At 38.8% G+C, this 17,621-nt stretch overlaps 1 protein-coding gene across 3 annotated transcripts in view; it reads right to left on the minus strand.

Moving 5' to 3' along the window:
- Positions 1 to 17,382, minus strand: part of LOC140225921 (cyclic nucleotide-gated channel beta-1-like) — a gene marked incomplete at its 3' end in the record, with an annotated part of 37,992 nt that extends 20,610 nt beyond the window's left edge. The window contains 2 exon segments of one of the 3 annotated variants that reach the window (XM_072305962.1): positions 11,058 to 11,546; positions 16,851 to 17,382. In XM_072305962.1, the coding sequence (XP_072162063.1) occupies positions 11,058 to 11,127 (70 nt within the window). 3 annotated transcript variants of the gene reach the window in all.
- Between the last annotated feature and the right edge of the window lie 239 nt (positions 17,383 to 17,621).

Here is a 17,621-nt window from a genome sequence, read left to right on the forward strand (position 1 = left end):
GATGCCACGCGCGTAGAGGTCTTAAGCTGACCGGAGATGAAATAGAGTGGACGGCTTGTTTGACCTCTTCCACTGATTCAAAATTAACTCCCCCGAGTTCAGATTTCAGAAACGGGAATAAATGGTGGTCTGGTTTGCCATTTATTATACGATAATAAATGGCAAACCAGTTACCAAACTATGGGGTTTTTTTTTTTTTTTTTAATGCAAACTTTACGTAAAATTTTATGCAATATTTTTTTTAACCTGCAAATGAAAAAACATCATTGGCCTTTCGCTCTTTATGATTAAAGCTGAAGCCAAGTAGCTCGTCAGTTTGATCTGCTCCTTTTTTCCTCGTAGACGATTTTATTGTGCCTCGCCGTTATATGTTTCAGCTGTGGCAGTGTTGTTTTTCCAACATAAACGCTTACTTTGGTAATAATCAAAGCCTACATTTCAGTTCTGTGTCTACAAATGTCAGTGTTAGGAATCGTTCCCCGAAAGCAGCATCTAATGAAGTGCAGCGTGCAGATGGAAATTATGTTTGTTTTATGGTTTTATTAAAGCGTGTTCTTTTATTGTTGAAGTGTCAAATGGTGTGTATTACTACTTATAGGTAGGTATAAAAAATCCTAGCGTAGAAAATTTGGGCACATGTGTGAGCGGTCCATTGCTGCGGTCAAAGCTGCTCATTGATGACAGTTTCTCAAAGGAAGAGTCTGCGTTGAAGAAAAATGGTCTGCCTGAAATAGTAGGTAATTCACATCCTTTCTCCAGAAAATCTCCAAATTTAGTCCTCGCCTCTAGTTTAAGATCATTTCTCAGTTTTATCGTCGGCGTCACAGTGTCATCAGAAGTGCACATTTTCTGTAGCAACAGTTCAAGGTATGATTTAGAATTTTTTATTAGAAAGAACGATCTGCATATACCCAACCAAATGCCCACACCGATCAAGCTCAACTTCATGAGATAAATGTGGCACTGTTGAATATGAAAAGAAGTTTCAACCATCCGCCCCGAATATAATTTATACTCTATTTTAAGGGCTGGGGAGGGGTGAGCACTTGAGGTTTCATTTGCCTGGGAAGGCGTCTTCCAAATTCACTGCCAATGTGCCAATGGAGTCCCTATCTTCTTCTCACAAGGGTATCTGAACATTAAACTAGTTGTGGATTAACTTTCTAAAAGCTAAATCAATTCTTGGTAGCCTTCATCAGCAACATCTAGCAAACGGAGGGTACATACCTTCCTAGCCCGAAAAACCTAAAGAAAGCATAACCAACCCCCTGGGGTCAATGATGTTTGCTGGATTTTTTTTCCCTATTTCTTGATTATTGGTTGAGGATGCTTACTGGATCTTTCCTTTCACAGAGGACTGAATTTATGCCGTATCAGGAAAATTTAAGTCGGGAAGTCTGAGATTTGGATCCGTATCTCAAAAGTCTGAAGTCTCTCCTTTTTTTCCGCCCCAAGGGATTGTTATAACATAAAAATTTGCTACAGATGTTAACTTCGAGCTGCAGAGAAGGATCAAGCGAGGTCAAAGGTTCAACCTGAAACGTGGAGAAATGGCATTGATAATTGCTCCTGCTTCTATGTATTTCACCCCTCTCAGGAAAAGAGAACAGAAATAAATTTACGCATCAAAGAAGAACAATGACAGTAATGGGCGGATCTTTGTTTGAGGAAATTTTATGTGACATTTTTAGAGATTTTTTTCAAGTATGAAAGACCATGAAAATCTTCTTGACTTGACTTGGAAATATTTTTAATGAGATTTCAACCCTAGTAGCAGAACAATTTTTTTCCTAAAAAAAGTATTAAAAAAACATCTGTTATTTAAATGATAGTTTTATATAAAACAACGTGTAACGCTTATATTAAAAAAAATTAAAGTTTAGACTTGACCATGATTTATGAAAAATGATAAAAGCTAGATTAGGTAATTTTTTTTATAGGCAAGTTTTTTATTTTTTTATGTAACGCATGCATACAAAAGTGTTAAAAGTGAACATTTTTATGTAAATATTATATTAAAAAAAGGTCATCATTTTCGTGAGCTTTTCGCGAATTAGAAGATTTTTCAGTATGTTTGCAAAAAGCTCACGAAATTATGACTTTTTTTATACAGGGTTATTCAAAAGTTACGCACCACTGGCCATAACTTTAGTTCTAATTATGATATCGATTTGCGGTTTGTGGCGTCCTTCCTCATATCGAGGGGGAAACTTTTTGAGGTACTTTTCAGTTCTTCACCCCCCCAGGGGGAGGGGGGGCGGGGAGCAACTCAAAAATTTCAAATGGCAACCCCCATCATGTGATACATCGTTAGAAAGAGCATAAAAAAAGAAAATTTTTGGCGCAAACCGGAAGTCGATCTGACCCCCCTGTCAAAAGTTAGGGGGGTCCAAAGGTTATTTAGGGGGTCCGTACCTTCATTTTTTAGAGTAGCTTCGGCGGCTCTTGGACATACCGTTTCTCTTTTCAAAGAGTCCTCGAATACTCCAAGTCTGATACCGAAGTCTTCATATTGCCCCCGGGCCACCACAGCCCCCCCGTAGGGGGGGATGGGCCTGTTACAATGAAACATTGCATTAAAATGCGAAAAGTCACAGAAGAGCTTCAAACTTAGCATCAAATCCGAGTGGAACTTCTTGCCGATGTTAACGCAAACGCAGCCTGCGACTTTAAAGTGAGTTTTCAAAACTCTTAGCCCCCTGCCCCCCTCATTTTTGAATGCAGAGCGGGTAAAAACCGGGAAACTCACTACAAATAATTCCCGAAACTAATGTCCAACTTGAGGAGGACCCTTGAAACGTTGCGATCAGTCGGAGCATTGGAATACAAGGACTGCCACCCCCTTAAAGTACGGAAACATCCAAAACACCCCCGCTGCCCCCCTCATTTTTCGTTGCGGAGCGGGTGAAAACCGGGAAAATCGCCAGAAAATGATGCCCGAAACCACTGTAGAACTTGACGAGAACCCTTGAAACGTTGCGCTCAGTCGGAGAACTGCAACACAGGAACTGCCGCCCACTTTAAGGACGGAAACATCCATAAAACCCCCGCTGCCCCCCTCTTTTTTCGTTGCAGAGCTGGTAAGAACCGGTTCATCGTTTCTGGCGATTTTCCCGGTTTTTACCCGCTCTGCAACGAAAAATGAGGGGGGCAGCGGGGGTTTTATGGATGTTTCCGTCCTTAAAGTGGGCGGCAGTTCCTGTGTTGCAGTTCTCCGACTGAGCGCAACGTTTCAAGGGTTCTCGTCAAGTTCTACAGTGGTTTCGGGCATCATTTCTGGCGATTTTCCCGGTTTTTACCCGCTCCGCAACGAAAAATGAGGGGGGCAGCGGGGGTGTTTTGGATGTTTCCGTACTTCAAGGGGGTGGCAGTCCTTGTATTCCAATTCTCCGACTGATCGCAACGTTTCAAGGGTCCTCCTCAAGTTGGACATTAGTTTTGGGCATTATTTGTAGTGAATTTCCCGGTTTTTACCCGCTCTGCAACCAAAAATGAGGGGGGCAGGGGGCTAAGAGTTTTGAAAACTCACTTTAAAGTCGCAGGCTGCGTTTGCGTTAACATCGGCAAGAAGTTCCACTCGGATTTGATGCTAAGTTTGAAGCTCTTCTGTGACTTTTCGCATTTTAATGCAATGTTTCATTGTAACAGGCCCATCCCCCCCTACAGGGGGGCTTTGGTGGCCCGGGGGCAATATGAAGACTTCGGTATCAGACTTGGAGTATTCGAGGACTCTTTGAAAAGAGAAACGGTATGTCCAAGAGCCGCCGAAGCTACTCTAAAAAATGAAGGTACGGACCCCCTAAATAACCTTTGGACCCCCCTAACTTTTGACAGGGGGGTCAGATCGACTTCCGGTTTGCGCCAAAAATTTTCTTTTTTTATGCTCTTTCTAACGATGTATCACATGATGGGGGTTGCCATTTGAAATTTTTGAGTTGCTCCCCGCCCCCCCTCCCCCTGGGGGGTCGAAGAACTGAAAAGTACCTCAAAAAGTTTCCCCCTCGATATGAGGAAGGACGCCACAAACCGCAAATCGATATCATAATTAGAACTAAAGTTATGGCCAGTGGTGCGTAACTTTTGAATAACCCTGTATAATGGTTACCTAAAAATGTTCACTTTTAACACTTTCGTATGCATGCGTTACATAAAAAAATTAACTTTCGTACATAATCTTTATCTTTTCCTTCTATGGTTCTGCTACTAGGGAAGGCGCATTTCAAAGATTCGGGAAACCTGGAATGATGATTATTTTTAAATGATTATTTGAAGCTTTGGGTTAGTCCAAGGGCAAGAACATCAAAAGACTCACCTGAACTCACATTATTCATCTTGCTCCCTATTATATCCTTAGAGGAACGATAAAGGCAACCATTCGGAGTCCAATTAACACTCACTAGGAAAGATACGTCAAAAAGTTACATACTGAATCGTAATACCTTCGTAAGGAAGCCCTAGAAGAATCAGTGGAGCATGACACAGAATGTACAAGTCATCAAGAAATTTTTCTTGATCCAACGAAGACTCTTCCTTTGAGAAACTGTCATCAATGAGCAGCTTAGACCGCATAGCAATGGACCGCTCACACATGTGCTCAAATTTTCTACGCTAGGCTTTATTATACCTACAGTAATACACACCATTTGACACTTCAACAATCAATTTAGAACACGAGTTATTTGAAGAAAACCATAAAACAAACATAATTTCCATCTGTAGGCTGAACTTCATAAGATGCTGCTTTCGGGGAACGATTCCTAACACTGACATTTGTAGACACAGAATTGAAATGTAGGTTTTGATTATTACCAAAGTAAGTGTTTATGTTGGAAAAACAACACTACCACAGCCCCTGGTAAAACTGATCACCTAAAAATATTCACCTAAACTTATAGGTGATGTCACCAAAAACTACGTGTAGGCGATGTCACCTAGCATTGTGGGGCCGTGAAAAAAGCCCCCCCCCCCCCCAAATGGGTTATATACGGGGATTATTTCAAAAACTGTGAATAATGGCGTCTACGTGACACTATTAGGCACTTTCGTTGGAATTTTGATCTGGAATTTTTTGCCTGCTCCGGGGATTGAACCTGGGTCCTCCCGAACACTGAACGAAGACCTTACCTACTAAGCTATGCCGGCCGCCTGAAAACAGTGACGAAAAACCTGCATTTCGCTTCGAATTAAACGTGCACTGTACAGCCAGGATATCTCGACCAGTTTTTATTGATTTGTGCGTTTTTTACTTTAATTCATTTTGGTTTATTACTTTACTTCATTTTATTTTTTACCTATTTTTTCATTTTTACCTTTATTTCACTTTATATTCTTTTTTATCATTTTACTCTACTTTTTTATTTCACTCTATTTTATTATATTCCCTATTTTATTTTTTTACTATAATTTATTTTTTTTACTATATTTAATTTTCTTAATTTACTTTATTTTTTAATTTTTTATTTTTTCACGCGGTGTTATTTTACTTTTTTCTCTATTTTATTTTATTTCATTTTATTTTATTTTATTTACTATGTTTCATTTTTAGACTGCATTTTATTTTTCACTTTATTTTGTTTTTTCACTTTTTTCATTTTCTAACGTCCGCTTCTAACGTATATTTTTTTATGACATTACATGTCTTTAATCTATTTTATTTTTACTTCATTCTTGTTTTTATTTTACTTAATGTTCTAAATTTTTTCTTTTTACATATATTTATTCTTATAGTTTTTTCAACTGTAGGTATAAAAAATGTTTAGCACAAAGCAAATGTTCTATTATCTACCCAAGAAATTATCCAATAATTAGCTAGTTAATATTGTTCCATGTTAATCATAAACTCCTATGTTGGTACTACGTCTATTCTAGTTAAATCTTGTTTTGTCAAGTTGTCACTCTGAAATATCTATTACACACAATACATTGCTCATTTTTTCTCATGCTCGCAAATCCAAATCTCTGTGTTCTTATTAATTAATTAAAGCCCTGAATTAAATTAAATTGAAGTTAAATTAAATTAAATCGATCAGGTTATGGGCCGCAGTTCCTTCAAAGTTAAAGTGTAAAACGTCGTTCGAAAAGTTTCGCGTAAATTCGTGGTTGGTGCCGGTTGATCGTGCATGCCTGAGTGACTGTGCCAAAATGGCAAAAAGTGACAGAGAAGATGTCCTGCATATTCAAAACTTAAAGGATCCCGAAACGTACAGTATTTGGTATTTTCAAATTCAAATTTTATTTAAGGCAAGAGATCTGATTGGCATCGTAGACGGTACGGAGAAATTGGAAGATGCAACTACAGCAGCAACCCAAAAGGATTGGAACTCAAGAGATGCTAAAGCTCAGCATTACATCGTTTCAACACTGGATAAATCTGTGATTCCCCACATAATTACGTGTACTACAAGTAAGCAAATGTTTGATTCACTCAAAATAATCTATGAGAGAGACAATAACCAGCAAAAATGCACACTCCTAACCGAGTTTTACAACTTCAAATTTAAATCCAAGCAAAGTGTTATTGATAACATCTCCGCACTTAAGGACATAACCTACAAGTTAAATCGCTTAAACCAAAATATCGACGATACCATGCTCATGACAAAAATTTTGTCAGTTTTACCTGAAAGCTATAAACACTTAAGCAGTGCATGGGATTCTACTAGTGAGAAAGACAGAACCCTCAACAATCTAGTTGGCAGATTAGTTCAAGAGGAAGCTAAATTGAAACTATCGGATGAAGATACTGAAGGCGCAACTTTTCACGCTGCCGTCAAATTTAAATCTAACTTCAGTAATAATGTAACGTGTTATGAATGCAACAAGCGAGGTCATCTGAAACGAAACTGTCCCAACTTGCAGACAAATTGTACTCTGACAGAAGCATGCAGGAGAAACGACAATCATCTAGCGATAAATTGTTTCTTTCGACGTGAAAATCAAGGGAAAAGAAATAACAATACAGGTAAGAGTAACTCTCACAATAATGATAATGATGATAATAAAGCAGCCTTTTTTGCTGAAACTGAAATATTCTTAACTGAAAATGAAACTAAAAGTGAGTTCTCAGACAACTGTGATAAAGTAAATTTCATTCTTGACAGTGGTTCGACCAATCACCTTATCAATGATAAACGTCTCTTTTCCACGTCAGACCCATGCAAATTCGACATCAAAACGGCCAAAAAGAGCGCAACCATTTCGACGTCGGATGTTGGCTCGATTGTATCCAAAGCATTTAATTTAAATAATGTATATCACGTGCCAGATTTGTCCAGAATCTTTTATCTGTCAGTGCAATTACAAAAAATAAAGGCAAGGTAGTGTTTGACAAAAATAAAGTGCAGATCTTAGTTGACAACCGCGTAATTATAGAAGGTCATAAAACAAATAATGGTTTGTACACCGTTGATCTAATTCCTGAGCGAGAAGTTCTTGTAGCTCAATCTCATCATGATAGTGTCTACAATGAATGGCATCGTAAAATGGGCCATTTAAATGAAGCTTATCTAAAGAAGCTGACCGATCTAGCCGATGGTATTCCTCATAATATTTTAAAAGCTGATGATAGTGTTTGCTCTGTGTGTGCCGAAGCAAAACAAACCCGACTGCCCTTTAAAACTGTTCGAGAACGTGCTGTTCGTCCATTAGAGCTAATTCATAGTGACGTCTGCAAACCAAGCAATCCTCACACGCCTGATGGCAAGCAATATATTTCTTGACCATATTAGACGACTATACGCATTTCTGCAAAGTGTATCTAATGTCCCATAAAAATGAAGCAGAAGATTTTATCAAAGAATATGTTTATGAAGCAGAAGCTAAATTCATGACGAAGACAACCAGATTAAGATGTGATAATGGCGGGGAATATATCTCTGATAAATTTAAATCCTGGCTCAAAAAGAGAGGTATTAAACCCGATTACAGTGTACCACACACACCACAGCATAACGGTAAAGCTGAAAGATTAAATCGCAGCTTAATGGAAAAGACCCGAGCTCTCCTATTTGATTCTGGTCTAAACAGTGAAATGTGGGGCCATGCTGTTCTAACAGCGGCCTATTTACTAAACCGATGTCCATCCGAAACTGTGAACAGAACATCAGCTGAACTTTGGTAGGTATGGCCGAAAACCAGATTTATCAAATCTTAGAATTTTTGGTTGTGTTGTTTACACTAAAGTTTTAGGTCCATTACGGAAACTTGATAAACGAAGTAAAAAGGGTGTCTTTATTGGTTATAACACGAACAGTTACAGAATACTTGACCCAGAAACAAGGAAAGTTTACAAATCCAGAGATGTGATTTTCACAAATGAATTTGTAAATTCATCGAAACAAGATGAGGTACGTCACACTGCGATTAAAATAAATGATGAAAATGAAGAAGAAAATGAAATTTTAGATAATATAGACCAACATGAAGACGAAAATGAAATTGTTGTAAATGAAGAGCAGCAAAATGAAGAAAACCAGCCGATTCCTGAAATGCCAAATCTCAAACCAAAAAGGAAAATTGTCCTACCACAGAAACTTAAAGACTATGAACTTGACAAGAGACATCGTGTGACAAATCAACTCGAAAACAACGGTGAAGCCCTGCTAACATATAGTGATGTGATTCAGTCTCCTGATAAAGAAAAATGGAAAAAGGCAATCCAAGAAGAAAAAGCATCTTTAGCCAAAAACAACACATGGGTATTAGTGAATCCTGAAGAAGCTCACGGCAAAGAACTCATTACAAGTAAGTGGGTTTTTAAAATTAAAAACAACGGTAAATATAAGGCTCGTTTAGTTGCCCGAGGCTTTCAGCAATGCAGTGAAAACCTTGCTTACAAAGAAATTTTTAGTCCAGTAGTTGAAAGTAATTCTCTTCGTATTCTTTTTGCTATTGCTGCAGAAAAGAAAAATAAGTTAGTCTTCTTTGACGTAAAAACTGCATTCTTGTATGGAGAACTTGGAACTGAAATTTACATGCGACTACCAGAAGGTTTTGAAGAAGGGAACAATTTCTGTCTACTTAAAAAATCCATCTATGGATTGCGTCAAGCATCCAACAATTGGAATAAACGTTTCATCACAACTCTCCGTAAATTAGGTTTCATGCCTTTAAAAACGGATCAGTGCATTTTCCATAACGCTGAATCCGACATTTATTTAGCCATCCATGTAGATGACGGTTTAGTAACTGGTCAAGATACAGACAAAATCAATAAAGTACTTAAAGCTTTGAATGAAGAATTTGAAATGACGGTATCAGAAAATGCCAGCTCCTACTTAGGAATGGAAATTGAAAAGAATGAAAAAGGTATTTTTGTTTCGCAATTAAGCTATGCTAACCAAGTGCTTAAACGTTTTAATATGCAAAATTGTAAACCAGTTAGAACACCGATTCAACCTGACAGCAACAATCAAACTGAAGAAGTCGTCGGAGACTTTCCTTACCGAGAAGCGATTGGTAGCCTACTTTATTTTTCTTGTAAAACTCGACTGGACTTAGCTCACAGTGTTAATTTTGAAAGCCGATCGATGGAAAACCCTACTCATCAAGATATTCAGAACGTAAAACGAACTTTACGATACCTCAAAGGCACCTTAAATTATGGTCTTTTTTATCCGGCTACTCCAGAATGTGAAATTAAAGCGTATGCAGACTCGGACTACGCAGGCGATTTGGTCAAACGTAAAAGCACAACGGGCTACTTGATTTTCTTCAAAGGAGGTCTCGTAGCATGGAACTCTCATCTTCAAAGTGTAACAGCCTTATCGTCGATGGAAGCTGAATACATTGCATCCGCAGAATGTTGCAAAGAACTTAAATATTTGAAGACTCTCACAGAAGTGCTTTGTGATAAAACTGTACCCGCAACTCTGTACGCTGACAACCAAAATGCTATTCGACTCATTGAAACTGCTCAGATGGGACGAGGTAGTAAGCATATAGAAGTCAGGTATCATTATATCAGTGAGCAATTTAAAGATGGAGTTTTCTCCATTGAGTATATTCCAACAGAGCATCAGTTAGCTGATTTTCTTACAAAACCCTTAACTTGTGTTAAATTCGAAAATTTCAGAGACGCAATAATGACGGCTATTGAGTAAATGTATTTCTCTTAATTTTTTTTTTTTTCAGATTATCGAATCAAATTAATTATTTCACTGATCTCTCCTTTCAAGAATCATAAAATATAACTCACTCTTTCCACCCGATTTTCTTTTTGAAGCTCTGAGCCTCATCTCCTTTGTATTATTTAAATTACCAATTTTCCCTTTAAGCATCCTTTGAATTCGCTCCATGTAATTTTTCTTAGTTTGCGCTAAATATTACTCGAAAAAAAAAAAAAAAATGTAATGTTATTTTCTTTTTGCGCGCACCCTCTTTTGATCTTAAATGTTACGGAAATTTTCTTTTATATTTTTCCACTACGTATTTTGTTTAAGGTGAGATTGATGTCACCTAAATTTCAGGTGATCAGTATTACCAGGGGCTGAAGCATTGCACAGTTTGGCGACACAGGGCCCACCGGTAGAACCGTTCGGGACATATTCTGGTGTGCGACGAAAGTTGGTACACGCCGTTCGTCCAATTACTGAATCGCTCATTTGAAATGTATATTTTTTTTTGGTGAGGTTGGCCGGATTTCGATATTTTGTAAGAAACACATATAATATTACGGAGAGGTAAATATATTTTAAAAATAAGTATATATATGTGTGAAAAAATATGTATATGGTAAAAAATATATATTCAGTAGATGGATAGACGGCGTTCCATGCATAACAAACAAATGCATACCTAATCTCCATTATTCTCAATTATCTCCTCTTCCCTCAATTCGCATTGTACCTACTAAATCTTGATACTATCGATTTTTAGTTATGTGTCCCTTTAAGATTTCAATATTTTTAATTACCTAACTTTCCGATTTGTGGCGTCATATAAGTACGAAGTACTTTTTCGGGAGATTTCTTTAACTTATAAGGGTACTTTTTTTTAATGTTTAAGAATTTCGCTAGGTACTTCCAGGCTTTGTGTAATTCTATAATTTAGAGACTTACCAAGGTCAGAAGACTGGAGATTTGTCAGTAAAATTGATTCATTATTACTGACATGTTTGTCGCCATCCATACTCTCCCAGTGCTCAACTGATGCCGTGAGGTGGGATTGGTGGCGGAGCAAGTGGTAACTCTGGGCAGGATTAGCCGCGCGTCAATCCTGAAATTTTCTTACGGCACGAGAGAAGCTAGCTGCTTTCTTCGTGCGCCAAATTGTCGGACGTATGAGCGTATTGCACTCTTTTCCCACTATAATTCCCTCGTTTAATGACAAACTCCTCTTGTTAGTCCGGAGCAGCAATCCTGCCGCATGTGTTGCCCCGTGTCTCTTACTCGCAGCGTAACGTCACCAGCTTACCACCTCCATCCGTCCAACTTCGTTACTTCTGCGGATGCAACTAGTAGGAATAAAATGCTCGATACGAGTTATCATTGTTTGTCATCCTATCCAGCAAAACTTTCAGTTTGGATATTTGTTCGTCAGTCATTGCTCTGTGAAACAAAATTTCGATAAGTTTACACTAGCTTGGCAATAAGGATTTCAGCAAGAATGAGCGTATACCTATACCTACAATGGACCACGTCCTGTGAACGTAACATTTTAATGGTCAATAATTAACGTACGGCTGGAATTCGGCACACTTTATTTTACATACGTAGGTACGTATATAAAGATGTTTTTACCCGAAACCAAGGTCGATAGACCCAGGTCAATCCGATAACAAAGGTGTTCTTTGAAATTTTTCGACCCGATCTTTCCGATCTACCAAATTTCAGTGTAATCGGAATCGGGGGAACAGCAGAGTGCTGGGACATGCAAATCGGGGGAATCTTTCGGCAACGCGGACATCCCTCGTAAAATTTATCACACTCAACTTTTATCGACCTTGGCCTAAAGTCCCTTTAAAGCCCATTGGGGAATTTTGCACAGTGATCAAGTGAGAAATGGACTTGTAGTTTATTTTCATTCTTTTTTTAATGATGATAATTGAGTCTACTCCTTAAATTAATTCTAGCTTCCAAAGTAGGTAAGTTTTAAGTAAATAAGTGAAGTTGAGAGAAATGAGGAATTGGGAATATTTGATCTGTATTTTCTGTTTCTACGCCTGTACAAAGGCCCGGATCGAAAAATACCTTGTAGCAAAAGTTGGAGATCGTTTCTTTTTGGCATCGATTTGGTACATCCATGCATAGGTCTATCTTTAAAATGACGGAGCAAGACGGCAAAAGGAAACGGGCCGACGCAGGGCCCCCTATGATTCGAATCGTAAAAAAGGCAATATCTAAGGCGTAGGTATGTGGGCAGAGATTAAGATGGGGTCGGGTAACTGGGCGGTGGGGTAACTGGGCAGTACCCTCTGTATTTCTACCATATTAGTGCAAAAATTGTTTTCACTGTTGGTATACCTTCATTATGACGTAAACCATCTAGAACATGTAAAGATAATCCCAAAAAAAATTTTTACGGTGAATGGTGAAGTGCCGAAAATTGGACAGCTTTTTTTTCAAAACAACGCCGGAGGTGGTCCCGAAAAGAGCCTCATATCTCACTCCCAGCAAGTATTTTATTCAACTTTGACAATTCTTCTTCATGTATGATGTATTTGTGTAATGCGTGAGTAATTACAACGTAATTGGATGAAAGCACTGGCTGCAAAGGGTTGATGCCCAGTTACCTTGAAAATTTTCCCTTTGTGGGGTAACTGGGCACCCACCCCAAGGTAACTGGGCAGGTGGCAGTGGTGGCACCTGCCCAGTTACCCATTGCAAGGTTGCTGTGCTTCGGTGTTTGTTTACTTCTGAAAATGTCAAAACTAATTGACTATTGCGGACTTTTAAGTGCCAAAGACCAATAATCAGGGTTCCCAGCACACTAAACTTCTAACTTAAGTCAATTATAGCATAACTTAAGCATTACTTAATTACATTTTTGCCGCTAACTGTTACGACATCACTTTTAACGACTTACATTGTTATATAAATTCAAATGAAATTCTCTGAAACCCTCATGAGAAGGACATTCCTTTCTGGCCAATGAGAATTACAAATAATGCCCCCCTTAAAAATTAAGGGAACTTTTTGGCGCCTGACTCTATCCCAGATCAGCCTTGCGGCTTAATTTTTTTTCATTTTTTAAAGATGTATCATGCTTAATCTCACTAAAAGTGGCCAAACAGTGTCCTGGTATACAATACTACTTTATAAGTAGTAATACAGAAAGTTCTAAGCATTTATCTACAAGGAAACAATTTTTTTTACCGTTATTCAATTCTCAGATTTGAGGGTTGTTTTGCCGCTAACTGTTACGACATCATTCTTAACCACTTAAACATGTTTATATACATTCAAATGACATTTTCTTAAACCTTCATGAGCAGAACATCGCCTTCTGGCCAATGAGAATTAAAAATAATGCCCCCCTCAAAAATTAAGGGGGGGTAGTCCAGTTACCCCACGACGCGACGTTGGGTAACTGGGTCAAAAAAACGGGAAATTTTTGAAACTTTGTCGGAAAAAATTGAAAGATGGAATTCGACTTTTGACTCTTCCTACATTTAGACAAGGTGTTGTACTTACTAAAAAAAATTTAAAAGTAACCCCCACTGTCAATATAATGATGGGGAAAAAATCATGAAGTTGAAATTTTGACATTTTTCTCCGAACTCTTGCCCAGTTACCCGACCTCACCTTACCTATCAATCAACTTTGACTGTCAACCTAAACGGCGTTCAAAATAAATCATTTGTACCTAGGCATGCAGAACCTTTTTTCACAAGTGTCATGGTTGCCATTTCTCCCGTAGGTATTTGTTACTATTTATCTACATTTATTATGAGTGGGTACCTACGGTAGGGTGTGCCTTATTTTTGAGTTTTGCGAAAATCAAGTTGGTCAACCCCTAAAAAGTTTCTATGTAGTCTCTAAATAAACCCCCTAAAAGGAAAAAATTTTAAAAAAATTTTAACCCGTGCCTCAAAGGGCCTAAAGGGCCTAAACCCAAAATTCAAAAATTTTGGCAAGCGACACATCAATTCTGAAGGAAAATGGCAAGTTACGGCCCTTTCAGGGCAGAAATTTTGTCCGTTTTGCCGTATCTTGAAGCGTAAGGTCACAAACGGCCCAATGACGACGTGAGGCTATGGGCTGGCGGGGCGCGCCGCGGCCGGCCCGCCGCTGAGCGTGCGCGCGCGGCAGGGTTGCGCATCGCCGCTTTACACCGGCGTAGAGGAACGAACGGTGGGGTGGGAGGGGGATATCCGGTGGAAAAGCATCCACATTTTCTATCCATAATGAAAATGCATTATACTTTTTCAATATAGATGAGGAAATATGAGCCATACAAGGAAGTGATGAAAAGAGTGACAAATACATATATAGTTTGTACGGTTAGGGGTGTAAGTGGGGAAAATTTGCCGTAACTACAGAACAGCCCTGAAAATCTCCGGGAAATAAAAGCTGCTATTGATGAGAGGTTTGCATGAGAGGTTTAATTAAGGACTAATTAAAAAGATAGGTGCGATGTTGTCGAATCGTAAGCCCTTTACGCGATCAAAAGCGATTAGTGTAAATTTAATTGGAAAAGTTTAAGAAAAATTTGATGAAAGAAAATTGCCCCAAATTCGGGAAGTGCTTAAAGTGTTTTTCTATCATGTGAAGTGTTCGCACATGAATGTAACAGTAATTCCAATATGGAATGAAAAATGTAGAATCCCTGTGATACATAGTGTCTATGTTTACCCTCCTTTTCATTAGCGCATTTAACGTGACATCAATTAGAAGGTTTTATACGAGAGGTTCAATATGGCTTACCCACTTACATTTTCTGGTACTGAACCCCCCCCCCCCCCCCCGCCGCAGTTACTTGCTATAATCAAAAATGTAATATTAGTTTCTCGAAAAAATATGATTTAATTTGGGATTTGAACCCCACTCTTGATAACCGTGGGCAATGCCCTTGACCACTCGGCTACTGGGGAAGATTTGAGTAGATGAGGTTAATGTGTCATTTAGCCCCCTGGGTGAGGCCAGGCAATCAACATCAGCTGTAAGTTGGCGAAGCCAGATTGAACCGATTGAATAAAACTTTCTAATTGATGCCGCGTCAAATACACCAATGAAAAGGAGGGTAAACAAAGTCTTATTGATGTATCAAACCTTCAGTGATTTCATAGGAAATGAAAAAACTTATTTTCTTCCGTTTGGCGGGACTCATAAGCGAGCGTGAATTTTTCCTGTCGAGAAACTCTCTCCTGGGCGCGAGGTTTCTTCTTGTCTGCTCTCCTCACCTCTGCTGCAAGGATAGTATCCTTCACTGTGGATATTATGCATTCTCATTCAGGTTTTCGCTGAAGAATTAAAAATGCTTTATCCTCTTCATTTTCCATGATACCAAGAGTATTGCATAAAGCAATTGCATGTCGATTTTTGCCGTAAAATCAGTCTCCAAATTCTCTTGAACCAGCAATCGACGGCTAGTATTTTTTGATACGCGCCTCCACTCCTCATAAAAATTCAAACATTTTTAAAAACATGGACACTATGTATCACAGGGATTCTACATTTTTCATTCCATATTGGAATTACAAGATTAGAGGTTTTCGACGCACCGCCATTGACATTAATGTGCGAAAACTTCACATGATAGAAAAACACTTTAAGCACTTCCCGAATTTGGGGCAATTTTCTTTCATCAAATTTTTCTTAAACTTTTCCAATTAAATTTACACTAATCGCTTTTGATCGCGTAACGGGCTTACGATTCGACAACATCGCACCTATCTTTTTAATTAGTCCTTAATTAAACCTCTCATGCAAACCTCTCATCAATAGCAGCTTTTATTTCCCGGAGATTTTCAGGGCTGTTCTGTAGTTACGGCAAATTTTCCCCACTTACACCCCTAACCGTACAAACTATATATCGACGGTGAAACTACCAAACCACGTATCTCGTTTGCGGTGTTTAAAAATCTACGCTCACATTTTATTTTTTTGAAGTAGACCAAATCAATATCATTCCTTGAAATTTTCACGGAATTTTCTCCGCACAAAGAGGAAAAATCACAGAAATTTTCAATACTGGATGTTAAGTAGTTTTTCATTTAAAAAATAAAGTATGACAGGAAGTCTGTGACGTCGCAAACCGAGATACGTGGTTTGGTAGTTTCACCGTCGATATGTATTTGTCACTCTTTTCATCACTTCCTTGTATGGCTCATATTTCCTCATCTATATTGAAAAAGTATAATGCATTTTCATTATGGATAGAAAATGTGGATGCTTTTCCACCGGATATCCCCCTCCCACCCCACCGTTCGTTCCTCTACGCCGGTGTAAAGCGGCGATGCGCAACCCTGCCGCGCGCGCACGCTCAGCGGCGGGCCGGCCGCGGCGCGCCCCGCCAGCCCATAGCCTCACGTCGTCATTGGGCCGTTTGTGACCTTACGCTTCAAGATACGGCAAAACGGACAAAATTTCTGCCCTGAAAGGGCCGTAACTTGCCATTTTCCTTCAGAATTGATGTGTCGCTTGCCAAAATTTTTGAATTTTGGGTTTAGGCCCTTTAGGCCCTTTGAGGCACGGGTTAAAATTTTTTTAAAATTTTTTCCTTTTAGGGGGTTTATTTAGAGACTACATAGAAACTTTTTAGGGGTTGACCAACTTGATTTTCGCAAAACTCAAAAATAAGGCACACCCTAACCTACGGCCCAAGTAGCATGAAAAATATATAGGTATATCTATTGATTATACCATGTTCGATGGTGAAAGTGCAGACTAAAAGTGAAAAAAAGTAGGTACCTATGAAAACTGTTACCAAAGGTAATCAAGTAAATATTAACACGCAGCGGATAACGAACTCACTTTGAAAGAATGAGTAGGTACATGTAGAGCACGGATATATCTGTGCTTGTTCACTTGCACTTTGTTGTCCGTCGATATTAAAATAATTCCTGTTGCTGAGATGAAGAACGTGAGTAACCTCAAAACTTCACTCATACAGCGATTTCAGTCCACTCAAGCGATTGATTTTACAGCCACGAGGTGAGAAAAATTGGGGACCATTGATAAGCTAAAGCGACGTAAAAAGAGAAATAATCGCGACTTTATTTCGGGATGTTTACGCCAATAGGAGTTGTTCATTGGGTAGCTTTTCCTTGACTGCAAAAGTTCCTCAACTAATGTTCGAGAGAGTTCACCTCTCGGCGGCATACTCAACGACGGTGCACGGGTTGAATGAGACTAAAAGGAGGGGGCAAGGACGGAGAGTTCCTCGATCGATATCCTGCGCGCGTCCACCTACTTTTAGAGCCTCCCCTGAAAAGGAAGCGAAACCGCTAAGAACGGAAGTGCTAGAAATTTTTGCTCCTATTAATTATAAACCATCGATTACCTATATAATCGATTGATCAAATACCTTTCAATTCGATTAATCAATTCGATTGTTAAAATTTCGAATATAACTATTTAGGTATAGTCGATTCCCAGTTAGGTAGGCTTGTGCTTAACGGCTACTTTTAGGTACCGTCTTCACTGTTACTGATACCTACTCAAAAATCACAGTGAAAAGTA

Source organism: Bemisia tabaci, unplaced genomic scaffold (assembly GCF_918797505.1).
Source record: "Bemisia tabaci unplaced genomic scaffold, PGI_BMITA_v3".
Classification (NCBI taxonomy): domain Eukaryota; kingdom Metazoa; phylum Arthropoda; class Insecta; order Hemiptera; family Aleyrodidae; genus Bemisia; species Bemisia tabaci.